This window comes from Heterodontus francisci, chromosome 10 (genome assembly GCF_036365525.1).
Source record: "Heterodontus francisci isolate sHetFra1 chromosome 10, sHetFra1.hap1, whole genome shotgun sequence".
NCBI lineage: Eukaryota > Metazoa > Chordata > Chondrichthyes > Heterodontiformes > Heterodontidae > Heterodontus > Heterodontus francisci.
In genome coordinates this window covers 65,787,046-65,806,763 of record NC_090380.1, presented here as the reverse complement: position 1 = coordinate 65,806,763, position 19,718 = coordinate 65,787,046, and the positions used below count along the sequence as shown (strand labels likewise).

General features: G+C 42.0%; 1 protein-coding gene across 1 annotated transcript in view; it reads right to left on the bottom strand.

Moving 5' to 3' along the window:
* Positions 1-19,718, bottom strand: part of usp9 (ubiquitin specific peptidase 9) — a 330,949-nt gene that overhangs the window by 124,778 nt on the left and 186,453 nt on the right. Inside the window, exons 25-26 of the mRNA XM_068040658.1 lie at positions 12,991-13,116; positions 1,196-1,362 (exon numbers count right to left, since the gene is read on the bottom strand). Of these exons, the coding sequence (XP_067896759.1) occupies positions 1,196-1,362; positions 12,991-13,116 (293 nt within the window). The remainder of the gene's footprint in view (positions 1-1,195; positions 1,363-12,990; positions 13,117-19,718) is intronic.

Here is a 19,718-nt window from a genome sequence, read left to right as displayed (position 1 = left end):
AATGTGCAGGGCTGCAGGGAGAAGGGTGGGCAGTGGTACTAGGTAAACTGCTCTTTCGGAGAGCCAGTACAGACACGATGGGCCGAATGGCCCCCTTCTGTGCTCTGAAAGTTCTGCGATTGCATGATCACATCCAGCAGCAAATATGCTCATCTTCAGAAGGATCAAATTCCCATGAAAAGTTGTCAATTAAAGAATCATAAATTCCATGCATCCATGAGAGAGGATAATGCTCCATCCATCATCTACCTCTTTTTCCAAAAATTATTAAGTACATTGGCCAGGAAATCATGTAAATCTTCGGAGTACCCAAATGAGTAACAGAAATTACATTAAAATTTGCATGTGCTTCCAATTAATTTTCATTTAAGTTTACAAATGTATTGCACAAATTAGGTGATTACAACAGCTTGATGGTAGTTGTCAAGAAATCACTGACCAAATCCTGTGAAAATCCAAGCGCCCAAGAGATAGATCCTAAAGTCCTTTTTTAAAAAAGTTAATTGCAAATCGATTGAAAATCTGTTCCTTAGTTTGAATTAAGACTCAGGATGACTATTTGACAAAAGTTACAGCACAATTTCAGCACAGGCTACTTTTATAAATTTATCACAAACTCACGCCTGATTTTTAACTAAGTACGATAATGAGGTTATAGCAAAGCCACATTTGAAAATTCTCAAAACATAGATGAAAAACAATCTATTTTCCTGAAAGTACCTAATTTTGGGGATCAAAGACATGAACATTTCAGGAGCACATAGATTTTGCAATGTCAAACAATTCATTGCATATCAATAAGGTTAGCCCTTCAGATTCCAGATTCCATGCTCAACGACAAATTGACAATTGAATTCAACATTTAAAGTGATGTCGCATGCTTTAAAACTTATTCTCTTTGTTCACTTGTACTGTTTGCAATGTGGCAGTGGAGGCAGATGAGAAGCTTTTAGTCTCTACCAATGATGCTCTTAAACCAGTTGGTAAAAAGTATGCTACAGCAACATAAACTGACTTGTTAATTTGCTCTGCTAACATTCAATTCTAAGTACTCCAACCCTCCTCCTCATAGCTAAACAGAAACAGATTCACTTCATAACTTTGAGGCAAAATGTTCAGACATGATGGTCTATCAACTGGCTTTTAATATTGCACTCTATTCCAACCACAAGTTGCCATGAAAAAAATTACATACTTGCTGTGACAATGCAGTAGCAAATCAATGATGAAGGTCTGCCATGCCTTTTCTTTACTGAGTGTCTCCAGTGCTGTTGGAACCAGTGCAAAGCACAATGTCATCACCTCCAGTGCTTCACAGCAAACATGTTCATCTTCAGAATCTGGTTCATTTCCTGCATTAGTCTTCAAGTACAATGAGACAAAAATGCAATTTAAGTCAAGAGCCCACAAATGAAAAAGCAGCATGTTTTAACATTTCCTAAATTTCATATGTTCCAAAAACAGATCAATTAGAAAGACAAGATAATGCTCACAAATGCACCAGCACCGTCCACATCCCCCCACCACATTTCCCACAAAGGTAAAGGAAAGTTACTGGGAACAGCGAGACAGCAGGAAAAAATAAAAACTTCGTGTTAAGATTAATATTAAGCTTTTTACTTTGGAAGAAAAAATCTGCTCAGTCCATTTCCCTTTAACTACAGAATACATCTAAATGCACACCAATTAAATGCATACTTCCAGAATTCTGAATTTTTCTTGCTATTAACTCATTAAAGTTAAATAAAGTACATTCCTCTTAAATAAGGTTTTCACAACTTCTAATGGGTCACTCATTTCAGTGCACACATTCAGTCTTCATCAGCCTATTGCACCACAGACAAAATATCGTACAACTTTTAACAAAGCAGAGTAAATCACTTCAGTTGTGCCAATCATCCCAAGAAACAGCACACTGAGATGATTCTGGACAGTTAAAGAAGTGTTGGCAACATCACACTGCCAGATTGTAAATGTGCCATGCACATAAAACAAATTTGGAGATTATCTCTAATGTTACGCCATTGTGTTTTGTTGAATCATAATTTTCTTTAATCCACTGACCGAAGACCTGAATGTATCTATTTTTTTTTTTTAAAAGACATTTTAACAGGACAAGCTGCCAGCGTATCATCCTTTCAGATTAAGATCACCTAGTTTACTACACTGTATCCTACATTGCAGTGCTTGTGAGGAGAGACATGAAATGTCTGTTCAGTCCTCAGCAAGAACCAAAAACCCAGGAGGTTTAAAGGAACTACCTGTTCTCTCAGCAAGAAAAAATACTGCTAACTTCTATATTTGAATCACTGAGTGACTGTCATGTGAGCTGGTGTTTTCTTTGCAGCAGAGGAGAAGCAACTGGACTTTGACATAAGCAGACCCTAAGTGGGGGTCATTCGCACTCTATTTCAGCTTGAAAGCTTTCAAACCCTGCTGTTGACTGACCACCTTTACATACTCCAGCTACAATCAGTAAATCCCGTCGGAGGAAATCATCCGCATTGATATCTCCAAGAAACCCACCGAACCAGTCATCTACCTCTACAAACTAAAAGCCTCAGGACCATCGAATTCAGCTAGAAGCCAGCCAAATCACCAAACCCCACAGACTGTATACCTTTTATTATTAAAATGGGCTCTAACTCAACCAATCTACGCTTCCCCACTCTGTAACCTATTTGTGAGTGTGTAAACGTCTAGTGTGTGTGAGCATGAAAGCTGCTGCGCTGTTTATTATTTTTATTAGTTTGGTTTAGGTACAATAAAGTTAACCTCTTTCTTTGTTAACTCAAGAAAACCTGTCCGATTGGTTCTTGTTATGATCAAAGCAAGTAAGTAATCAAACACCTACTGAATTGGCGAGTACATCCAAATTAAGAATTAAACCTGTTGCAGTCAAACAAGGAGGGAAAAGAAGGAAGCCCTTCGATCCTCCTCACTTGCCCGTAGCAAATTTGGGGGCTCGCCCAGGATCAAACCAAAAGATGAAAAGGAAATTGAAAGTGGGAATCTAAATTGATTCCTAGCAATAATTTAAAACTTCAATACAAGTTTTGTTGTGGTTTTCAGTGCTACAGTTCTAAAATGTCCACATTCGAGGGCAGTACCTTCCTAGAACAGAGTGAAGTAGCTTGAATCAGGTTAAAAGCCCTATCTGTAGAAGAATTGAAGAATGTAGCTGGGCAGTTAGAGATTACTATCCGTCCAAAAGCTAGGAAGCCTGAAATCCTGAAACTTGTGGTCAACAATTTTAAAATTGCCACTGAAGAACTGGAGACAGGCATAGAATCAGAAACAAAGTAACATTAGCTAAGACACAGCTAGAACAGAGGAGATAAGAATTAGAATTCCAAGAAAAAGAGCGAGCTTTCCAGGAAAGGGAGAAAGAAAGAAAATTCCAGGAACAGAAGGAAGAGAGGAAATTCAAGTTAAGGCAGCTCGAACTGAACAGAGAAAGACCCAATATACTCTGTGAAGGCACCGATGGTGAGGGAGTTACCCCTAGCTCAGAACCGGGTGCTGAGCTCAAAGTTCTCGCAGTTGATACCAAAAGTTCAATGATGGGGATGTGGAAGCATTTTCATCTGTTTTGAAAAGCTTGCAAAACAGCTGAAGTGGTCAGTAGACAGCTGGACACTGTTATTGCAGAGCAAACGTAACAGGAAAAGCCCATGAGGTTTATTCACTGTTGCCTGATGAGAGTTAATCAGATTATGAGATGACTAAAAATGCTATCCTGAATGCATACGAGCTGGTACCAGAGGCATACCACTAAAACCTCCGAACTCTCCGAAAGCAGCCGAACAAACTTGCATCGAATTCGAAAGGGTTAAGCAACTCGCATTCGACCAATGGATATGGTCACTGAAAATACAGAGTCTACCTGTGAAAACGTCAGAGGTGATCTTCCTCAAGGAGTTCAAAAACTTCCCCTTTCCATAAAGAAACCACGTGGAGGAACAAAAGGTTCCAAGAGCCAGACAGGCAGCAATCCTGGTTGACAATTATATACTTATGCACAAGCCCTTACCCCAAGAGAAACCCATCCCTCGTCACCTCCAAAAACCTGACAAGGATAGAAGGTGGGAGGGTGAAAGGAGGATGAACAGCCATGAGTGAGGAGAGCTGGAAACGCAGGAGGTCCTCCTCAGGCCATAAAGCAAGGTGTTGAGAACAGGAGTGACTCCCGGAAGCCTGTATGTTTCCATTGTAACAAAGGCAGGTCACCTTCAAGCTGACTGCTGAAAGTTACAGGGAAAACCCATGGGTTTAGTGAGGGTACACCAGACCAGTGCAGGAAAAGAGGCCCTGATGAAAAGCACAGCAGAGCAGACTGTGGCTTTAACTGTGGCAGTAAAACCCAATAAACCTACCACTGAGAGTGCAGGAAAACTTAAAACCCTTGCGAGTTACCAGGATTTTGTGCCCAGAGGAAAAGTGACCCTATACCCCTCGTGAGAGATGAGTAAGCCCATACGCATACTTCAGGATACATGGGCCACCTAATCCCCAGAGAGTGCAGTGAATGCTAGAGTGCCAGTAAATGGTATCAGAGGAAAGTATTTGCCCATACCTTTATACCGGGTGCACCTGGAGTGAGACCTTGTTTCACGAGCAGTAACTGTGAGGATTGTCCCTAGTTTACCTGTGGACGGGGTCAACCTGCTCCTGGGTAATGATCTGGCAGGGGAGAAGTTGGTAGCTTCCCCAGTGGTTTCTGAGAGACCGAAAGAGGTCAGGGAAACAGAGCAGTTACAGGAAAAGGTCCCTGTCATTTTTCCTGATTGAGCGGTGAAGCGGTCCATGGCCAAACAAGCTCCGTCAGAGGAGGCTGAACTGGCACTGCAGAGAGATGACCCTATTGTCTGCTTATCTGAAACCTTCTCTGGGAAGTCAGCGGACCCAAAGGATGGGTTAAATAGGTCTTCCTTGGTCAAGTCTCAGCAAGCCGACCCAGGGTTAAAAATGTTAGCACAGACTGCCCAAACTGAAGCTGAAACAGAGGGTGTTCCAGAGTGCTACTATTTAAAGGATGAGGTGCTGATGAGGAAGTGGAGACCTCCTCACAGACCGGTGGACGAAGAGCAGACAGTGGTTCACCACGTAGTGGTGCCACCGAGGTACTGTAGAGAAATATTGAGATTAGCCCACGAGATTCCAGTGGCTGGACAAGTTGGTATCAGAAAAAAACCAAGCCCACATAAGACAGCATTTTCAATGGCCAGAACTCCACAAGGATGTGGTGGAGTTTGCAAGACTTGCCACATGTGCCAGGTTGTGGGGAAGCCTCTACCTGCAATAAAACCTGCACCCCTAAATCCCATATTGGCTTTTGGGGAACCATTCAGCATCGTGCTGGTAGATTGTGTGGGACCCATGCCAAAAACAAAAGGCGGCTACGAGCATCTTCTCACCATTCTGGATGTGGCTACCCGATTTTCAGAGGCTATCCCTCGAAGAACTCTCTCTGCCAAAGTAGTGGTGGAGAGACGACACGACACCAATTCTTCACCTGATACGGGCCTCCTGCTGAGATCCAGTCGGATCAGGGGACAAATTTTATGTCCAGTATTTTTCAGAAGGTCATGGGTGATCTGGGCATAACCCTGCTAAAGTCCTCAGCCTACCACCCACAGTTACTAGTGGTTTTGGAGCGGTAACACCAGACCATAAATACAATGATCAGGGCTTACTGCTATGAGTACCCCCACGACTGCGACAAAGGGCTGGAATTTCTTCAGTTTGCTACCAGAGACTCACCCAATGAGTCCACTAGCTTTAGTCCCTTTGAATTAGTTTATGGACGCAAGGTGAGAGGTCCTTTAAAACTAATCAACGAGGGGTTTTTGGGACACAGGGACGAATTATCCCTGTTAGACTAATCTCCGTATTCCGAGAACGGCTCACGATCGCCTGTGCAGTGACTCAGGAACACCAAAAAACTTTCCAGACAACTATGAAAACGCAGGTGGATAAACATTTCAGCTATTACCAATACAGGGAGAACCGCTGAAAGCCCAATTCAGTGGCCCGTACAGAGTAGTGAAGAGAATTAGCCAGGTGGAATATATAACTGACACCCCAGATGGTAGGCAAAAGCGAAGGCTATGCCACATCAATATGTTAAAATGGTATCACAACCAGGAAGGGGACAAAAGCACAAGTCTGTCAGGTAGTCAGGAAAGATGAGGACGAAAGGGAGAGAGAGGACAAGTTAGAGGAAGACATGGAGGATTCTCAAATCAAACCCCCTACCATCTGGTTAGGTGACACTGAAATGTTAGAGAAATTAGACAACATACTCTCCTCTTTAAACACAGGAGAGGAGAGACCGAACAAGGCTGCTCACAGCCTTTAAAGGGATCTGCAGGGACAAACCAGGGTGCACAACCCTAACCCTACACAATGTGGACGTACGAGAAACTCCTCCCATAAAACAAAATCTCTATTGCCTAGGTCCCAGGAAACTGACCCAGGCTCGGGAGAAGTTCAGACTGAAGACCTAGAAATTAAAGATTTAAATTCTGAAGGAGACACAAAAGCTCATAAGCCAAAGGAAAGCCCCAAGCCCAAAAAAGGTTTTTGTGGCAGATTTGGAGGGTGGTGTTGACTGCAGGTCAAGTATCCTGAGGAGGAACTGTGGGCCAGGCTGGATGAGCACAAGAAAAACCATGTACAAAAAGCACTGGATGACATTCATAAAGTTATGAACAACTTTGAATCCGGGGTCAAGTTCACTGATTGAGAAACTGGAAAACAAAGATCTTGTAGAAATACGCAAGAAAATTCAGTGTATGCTGGAGCACAAGCTGATTGAGCCCAGTCAGAGCAGTTGGAGTTCTCCAGTTGTGTTTGTGCAAGATCCCGGATAAAAAAAATTAAACTAGAGTATGGTTATGAGAGTGAGACGGATGAATGCATGTCCGTTTTTAAAAAAAATTTGAGGCCCCATAATGAAATGTTCCTGTTGTCACATTTCATTTCGCGTGGTGGGGAGGTGCTACGTCAATGTGTTTTGTTGAATGATGATTTTTAATCCACTGGCTGTAGACCCGAATGTATCTTTTTTTTTAAAAAAAGACAAGCTGCCAGCAAAGTCATCCTTTCAGATTAAGATGATCACCTAGTTTGCTACACTGTATCCTGCACTGTAATACTTGTGAGGAGAGACATGAAATGTCTGCTCAATCCCCAGCAAGAACAAAAACCCAGGAAGTTTAAAGGAACTACCTGTTCTCTCAGCAAGAAGAAATACTACTAACTGCGATGTTTGAAACACTGAGTGACTGTCATGTTAGCTGGTGTTGCCTCTGCAGTAGAGAAGTAAATTGTCTCTGACATGAGCAGACCCTATGTGGGGGTTGCTCGCTCTCTCTCTCTCCATTCCAGCTTGAAAGCTTTCAAACCCTGTTGACTGACCACCTTTGCATACTCCGGCTACAATCAGAAGCCCCGTTGGAGGAAATCATCCGCATCGCTAACTCCAAGAAACATACCAAACCAGTCATCTACCTCTTCAAACTAAAAGCCTCAGGACCATCGAATTTAGCTAGAAGCCAGCTAAATCACCAAACCTCACAGACTGTATACCTTTTTCTTTTAAATGGATTCTAATTCAACCAATCTACGCTTCCCCACTCTAACCTGTGTGTATTAACATCTAGTATGTCAACATTTAGTGTGTGTGTGAGAGTGAAAGTTGGCGCACTATATTATTTTTGAGTTCGGTTTAGGTACAATGAAGTTAACCTCTTTCTTTGTTAACTCAAGAAAACCTGTCCGATTGATTGGTTCTGGTTATGATCATAACAAGATCATACTAAATTGGCAAGTACATCCACATTAAGGAGGAATTAAACCTGTTATGGTCAAACAAGGAAAGAGAGGGAAGCCCTTCCACCCCCCCTCACTTGACCATAACACTGACGTCTAATTGTTTCAGATATTCTTCAAGATCCACTAACCTTACAATTAAAACCCACTTTGCTATGAGTTTTTCTTTCTCCTCATGCCTAAAGGGCGACCACCTGTTCAAGCCAGTTCATCATTTTTTTTTAATTGTTCGTTCTCATGGAATGTGGGTGTCTCTGGCAAGGCCAGCATTTGTTTTCAATTCCTAACTGCCTTTGAAAAAGTGGTGGTGAGCTGCCTTCTTGAACTGCTGCAGTCCATCTGGTGTGGGTGCACCCACAGTGCTGTTAGGGAGGAAGCTCCAGGATTTTGATCCAGCGGCAGGGAAGGAACGACGATAAGTTTCCAAGTCAGGATGGTTGTGGTTTGGAAGGGAGTTTGCAGATGGTGGTGTTCCCAGGCATCTGCTGCCCTTGTCTTTCCAGGTGGTAGTGGTTGCGGGTTTGGAAAGTGTTGTCGAAGGAGGCGTGGTGAATTGCTGCAGTGCATCTTGTATACAGTACAGGCTGCTGCCACTGTGCGATGGTGGAGGGAGTAAAGGTTAAAGTTGGTCGATGGGGTGTCAATCAAGTGAGCTTTGCGCTGAATGGTGTCGAGCTTCCTGAGTGTTGTTGGAGCCACACTCGATCCAGGCAAATGGAGATTATTCTATCACACTCCTGACTTGTGCCCAATAGACGGTGGACAGGCTTTGGGGAGTTAGGAGGGGAATTACTTGCTGCAGAATTCCCAGTCTCTGACCTGCTCTTGTAACCATAGTATTTATGTGGCTGCTCCAGTTCAGTTTCTGGTCAATGCATGTTGATAGTGGGGAATTCAGCTATCGTAAGGCCATTGAATGTCATGGGGAAATGGTGAGATTCTCTCTTGTTGGAGATGGTCATTGCCTGGCACTTGTGTGGCGTGATTACTACTTGCCACTTTTCAGCTCAAGCCTGAATGTTGTCCAGGTCTTGTGCATATGGACACTGACTGCTTCAGTATCTGAGGAGTTGCAAATGGTACTGAACAATCAGCGAACATCCCCATTTACCCACTTCTGACCTTACGATGGAGGGAAGGTCACTGATGAAGCAGCTGAAGATGGTTGGGCCTAGGACAATACCCCGAGGAACCCTTGCAGCTGAAATGATTGGCCTCCAACAACCACAACTATCTTCATTTGGGCTAGGTATGACTCCAACTAGTGGAGAATTTAGCCAGATTCCCATTGACTTCAATTTGGCTCAGGCTCCATTTTCAGATGATGAACAGTGTTCTTCTTTCAGCTGATGTCCCTCATACTGAAGGTGGAAGCTGCCATCTCAACAGTAAATAGAAGACTGTTCCAGACAAGTAATAATAGACATGCTTCACATTGGAGTCATGGAAAACAGGCACCTGCACTCTCTCTTTTCTGGATCTTGAAATAAAGAACCTATAGTTTTGTAATGCCTCTTCCAAACACCCGTAAGTGCTCCACATACAATGAATTACAATGCACAATTACTGTTGTATCTAATTGTGAGATATAAATGGCGGAGGAATTACTTGCAGGGCGCATCAGTCGTCTTTGTGTGCATGCACACCCATATGGGGGCTGAGCCTGAAGACTGCCCCACCTCCCCGCACAGGAGTCAAGCACGTGCACCTCATTTGAGGCAAATGCATTCGCCTAGCCAGAACCTGAATCGTATCTCCTCTCTGCCGTATTTTGCCTGGAGAAAGTCTGGAACTCCAGTGAAGGAGGAGGAGGGAGAATGACGACATATGAACATACGAATGAAGAGGAATAGGACATTCGGCCCCTTCAAGACTGCTCCACCATTTATCATGGCTGATCTCATTGTGGCCTCAACACTTTCCCGCCTACCCCTAATACCCTTGACTCCCTTGTCAGTCATATTCAATATTCAATGACCCTGCCTCCACCGCTCTCTAGGGAAGAGAGTTCCAAAGACACTCAACCCTGAGAAAAAAATTCTCCTCATCTGTGTCTTAAATGGGAGACCCCTTATTTTTAAATTGTGTCCCCTAGTTCTCGTCTCTCCCACAAGGGGAAACATCCTTTCACCTTCCACCCTGTCAAGTGCCCTCACGATCTTATATGTTTCAATAAGATCACCTCTCATGCTTCTAAACGTCAATGGATACAGACCCAACCTGTCCAACCTTTCTTCATAAGATAACCACCCCCTAACTAGGTATCAGTCAAGTGAACCTTCTCTGAACTGCCTCAAACGCACTTGTATCCTTTCTTAAATAAGGAGACCAAAACTATACACAGTACTCCAATGTGGTCTCACCAAACCCTGTACAGCTGTAGCAAAACATCCCTACTTTTATATTCCATTCCCCTTGCAATAAATGACATAATTCCAATTGCCGTCCTAATTGCTTGCTGCATCTGCATACCAACCTTTCATGATTATTGTACCAGGACACCCGGATCCCCCTGTACCTCAGAGTTCTCTTCATTCAAATAATATGGTGCTTTACTATGCTTCCTGCCAAAGTGGATAACTTCACATTTTCCCACATTATACTAATTTTGCCAAATTTTTGCCCATTCACTTAACCTATCTATACCCCTTTGCAGACTCTTTATGTCCTCTTCACAAGTTATTTTCCTCCCCGTCTTCGTATCATCAGCAAATTTAGCAACCATACATTCAGTCCCTTCGCCCAAGTCATTGATATAAATTGTGAACAGTTGAGGTCCCAGCACTGATCCTTGTGGCACTCTACTTGCAACAACTTGCGAAGCCAAAAATGACCCATTTATGCCTACTCTCCGTTTCCTGTTAGCTAACTAATTCTCTATCCATGATAATACGTTACCCCCAAAGCCATGTGCTCTTATTTTGCTTAGTAACCTTTGATGTCGCACCATGTCAAATACCTTCTAGAAATCTAAATACAGCACATCCACAGGTTCCCCTTTATCCAACATTGTTTGTTACTTCCTGAAAGAACTCCAATAGATTAGTCAAACATGATTTCCGTTTCATAAAACCATGTTGACTGCCTGGTTACATTGAGATTTTCTAAGCGCCCCACGAGAACCTTCTTCATAGATTCCAGCAATTCCCTATGACAGATGTTAAGCTAATTGGCCTGTAGTTTCCTGCTTTCTGTCTCCCTTCTTTCTTGAATAAAGGAGTCACATTCGCTATTTTCCAATATAACGGGGGCCTTTCCAGAATTTAGGGAATTTTGGAAAATTAAAACCAATGCATCAACTATCTCAGCTGCCACTTCTTTTAAGACCCTAGGATGAAGTTCATCAGGACCTGGGGACTTGTCAGCCTGCAGCTCCCAACGATTTGGTCAGTACCACTTCCCTGGTAACTAATTTTCTTGAGTTCCTCCCTCCCTTTCATTTCCTGATTTACAGCTATTTCTGGGCTGAGGAGGGGCAATATAAACAAAATGGTACAATTTTTGAAGAGGTACACGAACAGAGAGACCTGCGTGTGTACGTAAACAAGTCTCCGAAGGTGGGAAAACAATTAGGGAAGGCAGTTAAAAGGATTACAGGATCCTTTGTTTATTGATAGAACCAGAGAGTACAAAAAGTTATGCTAAACCTTTAGAAATGTTTCAGCTGGGGCACTGTAGTCAGTCAATGCGAGCCACCCCACTTAGGAAGGATGCCCAGGCCTTGGAGAAGGTACAGGGGAAATTTACTAGAATGGTAACAAGGATGAAAAACTTCAATTACATGGAGACTAGAGAAACTATGGTTGTTCTCCATTAAAAAAAAAAGAGCATGTTGTGTGTTCCTACCAACATGCATTACGTTACATTTATGCGATATTTGCCAGACTCAACTATGCGAATGTTCTCTTGGTTAGACTCCCACCTTCCATCCTCAAATGAACTTGAGCCCATCTAAAACTGTTGAATGTATCCTAACTCGCAAGTTCTGTTCACCCATCACCTTATGCTAAATGGCCTACTATGAGTCCCATTCCAGCAACTCAAGTTTAAGTTATGATGTTGAAATCCCTCCGTCCCTCATCCCTTCCACTCTGAACTCGTGAGTGCAAGCCCCGTCTGCTCTCTGCATCGAGCGCTTTGGAGCCTGCCTGACAATGACTTCATCAGACAGGATCAAATTACACATTCTAGACAAACTGTTAGGTGCGTTTTGACTTTGTCCTTCAAGGGGACCATTCAGAAATCTAGTCCAATCCATTTGTGGTGCAAATATATGCTGCCCGCAGTCAATGTGCATGAGGCAAGGTATCTTTAATGTACACCTAAACAGTTTAATATTTCATTCAAAGGATGGCACCTCCAACAATGCAGCACTGCACTGCAATGTCAGTCTACATTGTGTGTCCTGGAGCCCAACCTGTACAGTGAAACTTCTAACACAAGGTGAAAATGCTATAAACTTAGCCAAGTGGAGATTCAGAGAGTCTTCCAGGCTACTACTACTACTTGCAGGAATATCTCTGGCTGCCACGCTCTTCTCTCCCAAAGACACACTCCTCCTCTTGAAGACTCTTGCTAGTTTTCTTTACTGCTGAGCAAATGGAAAAATGCTGACTTTTCTCAATTTGAAATCTATTCATAGCTTTCTTCTGCATATCTATACAATAGAAATACCTGGTATCACACCACTCGTGCTTATAAATAGCCCCTTGCCAAAGCAGTACCCAAAGATTTCAGTGGGTAGACCAATTAAATGTACACTGTAGTTTCTCTCACTTTGGTATTGAAGTCCAGACTTAGCACTGCACAAGCTGAAGGAAAGTAATCATATCTGTTTCAGAAAAAAGGTTTGAAGATTCTTGGTGTGGTCACTATGAAATGAAATGTGTCATAAACCAGAGTTCAGTATTAAGGCTAAATTTCACACTTACTGCCAAACACTTAAGGAGATTCTTTGGAGCTCCTCCTGATACACCATTGTAACCTCAGGAGAAACCCTGTTTACATGCATAAACATGATTTCCCAAGTTACAGCAGCAGAGTGGGGGAAACGCCCAATAAATTTCCCCATAAATCAGTCATCTATGGCCTAGCATTCCCAGTGGACACTTGACGCGAGATTGAGCACTTAAAAAAAAAGCATAATTAACTTACTTTTTCATATATCTTGCTAATCTCTTCACTTGAGCTGAACACAAGCTGTATTGAACCACAACCTGAGGCCCAGATAATTTTCTGTACTGCTCTAATAACACAAATATCTGGGATGTATTTTGAGGCCTTGGAGAGAAAACAGGAAGATTAATCAAATTACAAAGAAAATATTGGCTTACACAATGCAATGTTGAAATTGTCACATTTTCTTTACATAGCACATACATAATTATAAATAATATCAAGGAAAACTTGAGAAATTATGTAAGAACTTATTACAGGCTTGAAGTTTGCTCATTCTGCTTAACGCTCATGGTAAAAGGCATTAGGTATTGGGAAATTCAACATTAAGGATGCTCAGCAACCAATGACAGTACTACATTTGCCTGCTTTATATCAGAGAGGTGTCAATTAGCCTATCACAGGTCTGTACTCGACACAATGTTCCCGCCTTCTCCCCGTATCCCTTGATGCCATTAGCCCTAAGTACGACAGCCAACTCTTTCTTGAATATATTTAATTATTTGGCCTCAACTGCTTTCTGTGGCAGAGAATTCAACAGGTTCACCACTCTTTGGGTGAAGAAATCTCTCCTCATCTCGGTCCTAAATGGCTTACCCCTTATCCTTCGACTATGACCCCTGATCCTGGACTCCCCCGCCATCGGAAACATCCTTCCTGCATCTAGTCTGTCCAGTCCTGTTATGTGGTACTTTGTCAAATGCTTTCTTAAAATTGTGACAGAAGTGCTTCTATATTTTTGTTAAGTATATGTTTTTGAGGACTTATACTTAAATTGTCAAGATGGATTCACTGGAAGACTGAAAATTTCACAGAAACTGGAATTTGCTTTGTTGTTGACAGTTCATTGAAAGGACACGGAGATGTTCTTCAAAAACAGCCTTGCTGGAAGTCATGCGCTTTAGACATTAAACAAACCTTGGTGACCTGGGGAAGATATTTACAGAGAAGTGACAGATCAAGATTTATAGGGGTGAGGAGGCTCGACTCTTGAGATATTGTTTTTGGTTTCGCCTTGGACAGTGTTTTGGGGTGTGAACTGTTTTGAAGAGGGTTGGAGAAAACCAGCCAAGAGACCAGCCACCATCCTCCATCTCTTTGAGAACTTCCTTAGAATCAAGTGTAAGAAAGAGAAACTGATGCCGCACAGTGGCGCAGTGGTTAGCACCGCAGCCTCACAGCTCCAGCGACCCGGGTTCAATTCTGGGTACTGCCTGTGTGGAGTTTGCAAGTTCTCCCTGTGTCTGCGTGGGTTTTCTCCGGGTGCTCCGGTTTCCTCCCACAAGCCAAAAGACTTGCAGGTTGGTAGGTAAATTGGCCATTATAAATTGCCCCTAGTATAGGTAGGTGGTAGGGAAATATAGGGACAGGTGAGGATGTGGTAGGAATATGGGATTAGTGTAGGATTAGTATAAATGGGTGGTTGATGGTCGGCACAGACTCGGTGGGCCGAAGGGCCTGTTTCAGTGCTGTATCTCTAAAAAATAAAAATTTCTCCTGGAAAGCCTGCCAAACTGATCCTCAACATCACCTGAAAAGAAAAGCTCTAGAAAGATCGCAGTGACAGCCATCGACATGTATTTGGGACGCCAAACCAAAAAGGGACATCAGACATCTTACCATATCTTCTCTCTTTTCTTCAAGAACGAGCAAGTATTTGATCAAAGTATTCTTTTTTGTCTGCTTTTTTGTAACAGACATCTGCAGACAGAATTTCTGTATTTTTTTTCCAGCGTGTGTGTGCTTGTGTGGGGAATTTAAAAAGGGAAACTTTCATATTTCAATCTGTATGCTAATGCTTATTTTATAATAAACTGATAATTTTCTTGTTTATTGAAGAAACCTGGTTGGTGTATTTTATTCTGGGATAAACAGTAGAGTGTATGATTGACTGCATCGGTAAGCGGGTAAACATTTTAAAAAATGTATGTTGTGACCTGTGGAGAAGTGGAACTAGAAAAAACAGTGCACTCCTCCCACCTCGGTCGTACCATATAATTGGTGGGGGGGGTTCTGTGCTGAATAACCCAACACCGATGAAGTGCAATTGTAAGTGGGGTAATAATAATTGAAAAGAGGAAAAGTAAAAAAACAGGTTTCTTGTGCATTAAAGTTTACACGAACAGAACGTCTTTGTCAGTTGCTACCACCTTTCTGGGGAAGGAGGATGCACCACGGAGTGATTTGAGAAACTTACCCAAGGCTAGACTAAATGATTTAGCAGAATTGCTGGTGTTAAGAGTTAAAACCAGGAGCTAAGAAAGCAGACATAATTGTAATAGCATTTGAAATTGGAAGAAAAAGACAAACCAGATGGCAGTGCAGTTTTAGTTAAAATTCAGTTACAGATGAACAGGAAAAACAGGTGAAAAAACTTGAACTACAATTTCAAGGAGAATGAGAAGGAAGGGAATTCAAATTTAAAAAGATGGAACAAAGGGGTGGTCTTGACTCCACTGAAACTTCATGTGAGGAAAGATCCGACTCCAGCCCGAGACCCAGTGAAGAGCTGTTTACATTTGTGCAAGCCCTTCCGAAGTTTCAGGAAAGGGATGTTCAGGCATTTTCATTTCTATTGAAAAGATAGCCAGACAGATGAAGTGACCGAAGGAAAGCTAGACACTGCTTATGCAAAGCAAGTTAATGGGCAGAGCTCATGAGGTTTATGCCAGCTTTCTGAGGGTGCTTCTGCAGATTATGAGGTGGCCAAAAAGGCTATTCTCACTGCTTACGAGTTGGTCCCTGAAGCATACAGGCAGAAATTTCAGAATCTCCGGAGACTGCCTGGGCAGACTTATACCGAATTTGAGAGGATAAAGCAAATTAATTTAGAACTGTGTTTTATCTTGATGTGCTAGTATACAGTGGCACTTGAAAGGACCACTTGAAACAACTAGGATCGGTTTAGAAAGTTACAATTGGCTGATTTAGTGGTAAACCTTGCCCAAAGTGAATTTGCAACAAGGGTAACCTACCTTGGGCATATGTAAGGCAAGGACAAGTGTTGCCAAGAACAGCGGAAGTACAAGCATTGGTGGAGTTCCCTACCCCCAAGACCAAGTGAGAAATCATGAGGTTTTGGGGGATGTGTGGTTTCTACTGCAAGCTTGTACCAAAGTTTAGTACTATAGCTGGTCCACTGACAGATTTTTTACAAAAAGAAAAGCAAGGTCGTGTGCTCAGGGGAGTGCCAAGCATTTTTTGAGGGGCTGAAAGCCATTTTGATTAATGAACCAGTGTTGGCTGCTCCAGATTTCACTAAGCCCTTCAAGGTAGCAATTGATACGAGCTTACAAATTAGAAGGAGTAGGCCACGCGACCCTCGAGCCTGATCCGCCATTCAATAAATTCATGGCTGAACTGATTACTCCACATTTCCACCTACCCCTGATAACCTTTCACCTCCCTTGCTTATCAAGAATCTATCTACCTCTACCTTAAAAATATTCAAAGACTCTGCTTCCACTGCCTTTTGAGGAAGAGAATTCCAAAGACTCACGACCCTCAGAGGAAAAATTTCTCCTCATCTGTCTTAAATTGGCGACCCCTTATTTTTAAACAGTGACTCCTAGTTTGAGATTCTCCCACAAGAGGAAACATCCTTTCCACATCCACCCTGTCAAGCCCCCTCAGGATCTTATATGTTTCAATCATGTCACCTCTTACTCCTCTAAATTCCAGCGGATACAAGCCTAGCCTGTCCAATCTTTCCTTGTAAGACAGCCCACCCATTCCAGGTATTAGTCTAGTAAACCTTCTCTGTACTGCCTCCAACATATTTACATCCTTCCTTAAATAAGGAGACCAGTACTGTACACAGTACTCCAGATGTGGTCTCACCAATGCCCTGTACAGCTGAAGCATAACCTCCCTACTTTTGTATTCAATTCCCCTCACGATAAACGATAACATTCTATTAGCTTTCCTAATTAGGTGCTGTACCTGCATACTAACCTTTTGCGGTTCATGCACCAGGACACCCATATATCTCTGCATTTCAGAGCTCCAAAGTCTCTCACCATTTAGATAATATGCTTCTTTTTATTCTTCCTGCCAAAGTGGACTTCACACTTTTCCACATTATATTGCATTTGCCAGGTCTTTGCACGCTCACTTAACCTAGCAATATCCCTTTCTAGCCTCATGTGCTCTTCACAAGTTACTTTCCTACCTATCTTTGTGTCATCAGCAAATTTAGCAACCATACCTTTGGTCTCGTTATCCAAGTCATTTATATAAACTGTAAAAAGTTGAAACCCCAGCACAGATCCCTGTGGCACGCCACTCGTTACATCTTGACAACCAGAAAATTACCCATTTACGCCTACTCGGTTTCCTGTTAGCTAACCAATCTTCTATCCATGCCAATATGTTACCCCCTACACCATGAGCTTTTATTTTCTGCAATAACCTTTGATGTGGCACCTTATCAAATGCCTTCTGGAAATCCAAGTCCAGTACATCCACTGGTTCCCCTTTATCCACAATACATGCAACTCCTTTAAAGAACTCCAATAAATTGGTGAAGCATGATTTCCCTTCCACAAAACCATGTTGACTCTGCTTGATTACCTTGAATTTTTCTAAATGCCCTGCTAGAACACCTTTAATAATAGCTTCTAACATTTTCCCTAAGACAGATGTTAAGCTAACTGGCCAGTAGTTTCCTGCTTTCGGTCTCCCTCCCTTTTTGAATAAAGGAGGGACATTCATTATTTTCCAATCTAACGGAACCTTCTCCAAATCTAGGGAATTTTGGAAAATTAAAACGATCTCACTAGCCACTTCTTTTAACACCCTAGGATGAAGTCCATCAGGACCCAGGGACCTGTCAGCCCACAGCTCCAACAATTTCTTCAGGAGCACTTCCCTGGTGATTGTCATTTTCTCAAGTTCCTCCCTCCCTTCCATTGCCTGACTTACAACTAATACTGGGATGTTACTTGCATCCTCAATAGTGAAGGCCGATGCAAAATATCTGTTCAATTCATCTGCCATCTCCTTATTATCCATTAATATCCCAGACTCACTTTTTATAGGACCAATGCTCACTTTGTTAACTCTTCTCTTACTATCTGTCTTTATATTTCTAGCTATTGATAGGTGCAGTCCTGCTACAAGACGATGAATCAGTCATTGAAAAGCCAGTGGGATACTTTTCCAAAAAGCTAAGCCACCAGCAAAAAAAATATTCAACAGTGGAAAAAGAAACCCTGGGCTTATTACTAGCTCTTTAAGCATTTTGACATCTATGTCCGCCACGACTAGAGACCCACTGGTATATACTGATCATAACCCCTTCTCCTTTGTGAAAATTTTTTTAAACCTGAATGCCAGACTATTTCAATGGAGTTTACTACTGCATCCTTTTTTCTTGAAGATTAACCACATTGCGGGAAAAAATGTAATTGCAGATGCTTTGTTTAGAATCTAACATTGCTTTGAGTTATCTGAGTATAAAGATAGTACAAGGCAGAACTGCATTCGCTGCAGGTAAAGAGTGAATGAGAATGAGTGTATAAATGTGTTTTGTCATTTTTTTTCACTCTTTGTAATGAAATGCATTTAAAAAATGGCCTTCCATTCCTACAAGGATGGAGCTGTTAGGAAAGTGCTTCTATTTATTTTATAAAGTACATGCTTTTGAGGACTTATAATTAAACTGTGAAGATGGATTCAATGGAAGACTGAAAATTTAATAGAAGCCGGACTTTACTTTGTTGTTGACAGTTAATAGAAAGGACAGGGAGATTTTTTTTTGAAAAACAGCGTTACTGGACGTCATGTGCTTGAAGCAATAAACAACAGAAACTTTAGTGACCTGGGAAAGATATTTACAGAGAAGTAATAGGTCAAGATTTAGAGAGGTCAGGAGGCTTGACTCTTGAGATATTGTTTTGGGAGAGCAGCCACCATTAGTTCATCTTCCATCTCCGAGAACTTCCTGAGAATCAAGTGCAAGAAATAGAGAAACTGATGCTGCACTTCTTCTGAAAAGCCTGCCAGAAACTCATGATGCCGCATTTATCCTGGAAAGCCTGCCAAACCGATCCTCAACGTCGCCTGAAAAGAACTGCTCTAGAAATATCCCAGTGACAGCCGTCTACGCGTATTTGGGATACCAAACCAAAAAAGGACAACTGACTTCTTTCCATATCTTCTCTTTTTTTCTTCACGAATTAGCAAGTATTTGACCAAAGTATTCTTTTTTGCCTTTTTTTGTAACAGACCTCTGCAGAGAGAATTTCTGTATTTTTTCAGTGCGTGCAAGTTTGTGTGAGGAATTTAAAAAGAGAAACTTTCATATTTCAATTTGTGTTAATGCTTTGCTATTGGTTAAGTCTTGTTTTATAATAAATTGATAATTTTGCTGTTTATTAAAGAAACCTGGTTGGTGTATTTTATTCTGGGATAACAAGTAGAGTATACGATTGACAGCATCAGTAACTGGGTAAATATTTTTTTTTTAATTTATGTTGTGACCTGTGGAGAAGTGGAACTAGAAACGACAGTGCACTCTTCCCGCCTCAGTTGTACAAAATCCCCACGTGCCTGTTTTTTTTTCCTGAATTATTGTTTCCAAAACTTTATCCACTGCTGATGTTTAACTGACTGGTCTGCAGTCACTAGAAATGTCCTTGTATCCTTTCTTGAATAAGGTTGTCACATTTGCTACTCTCCAATCCTCTGGCATCTCCCCCTTATCA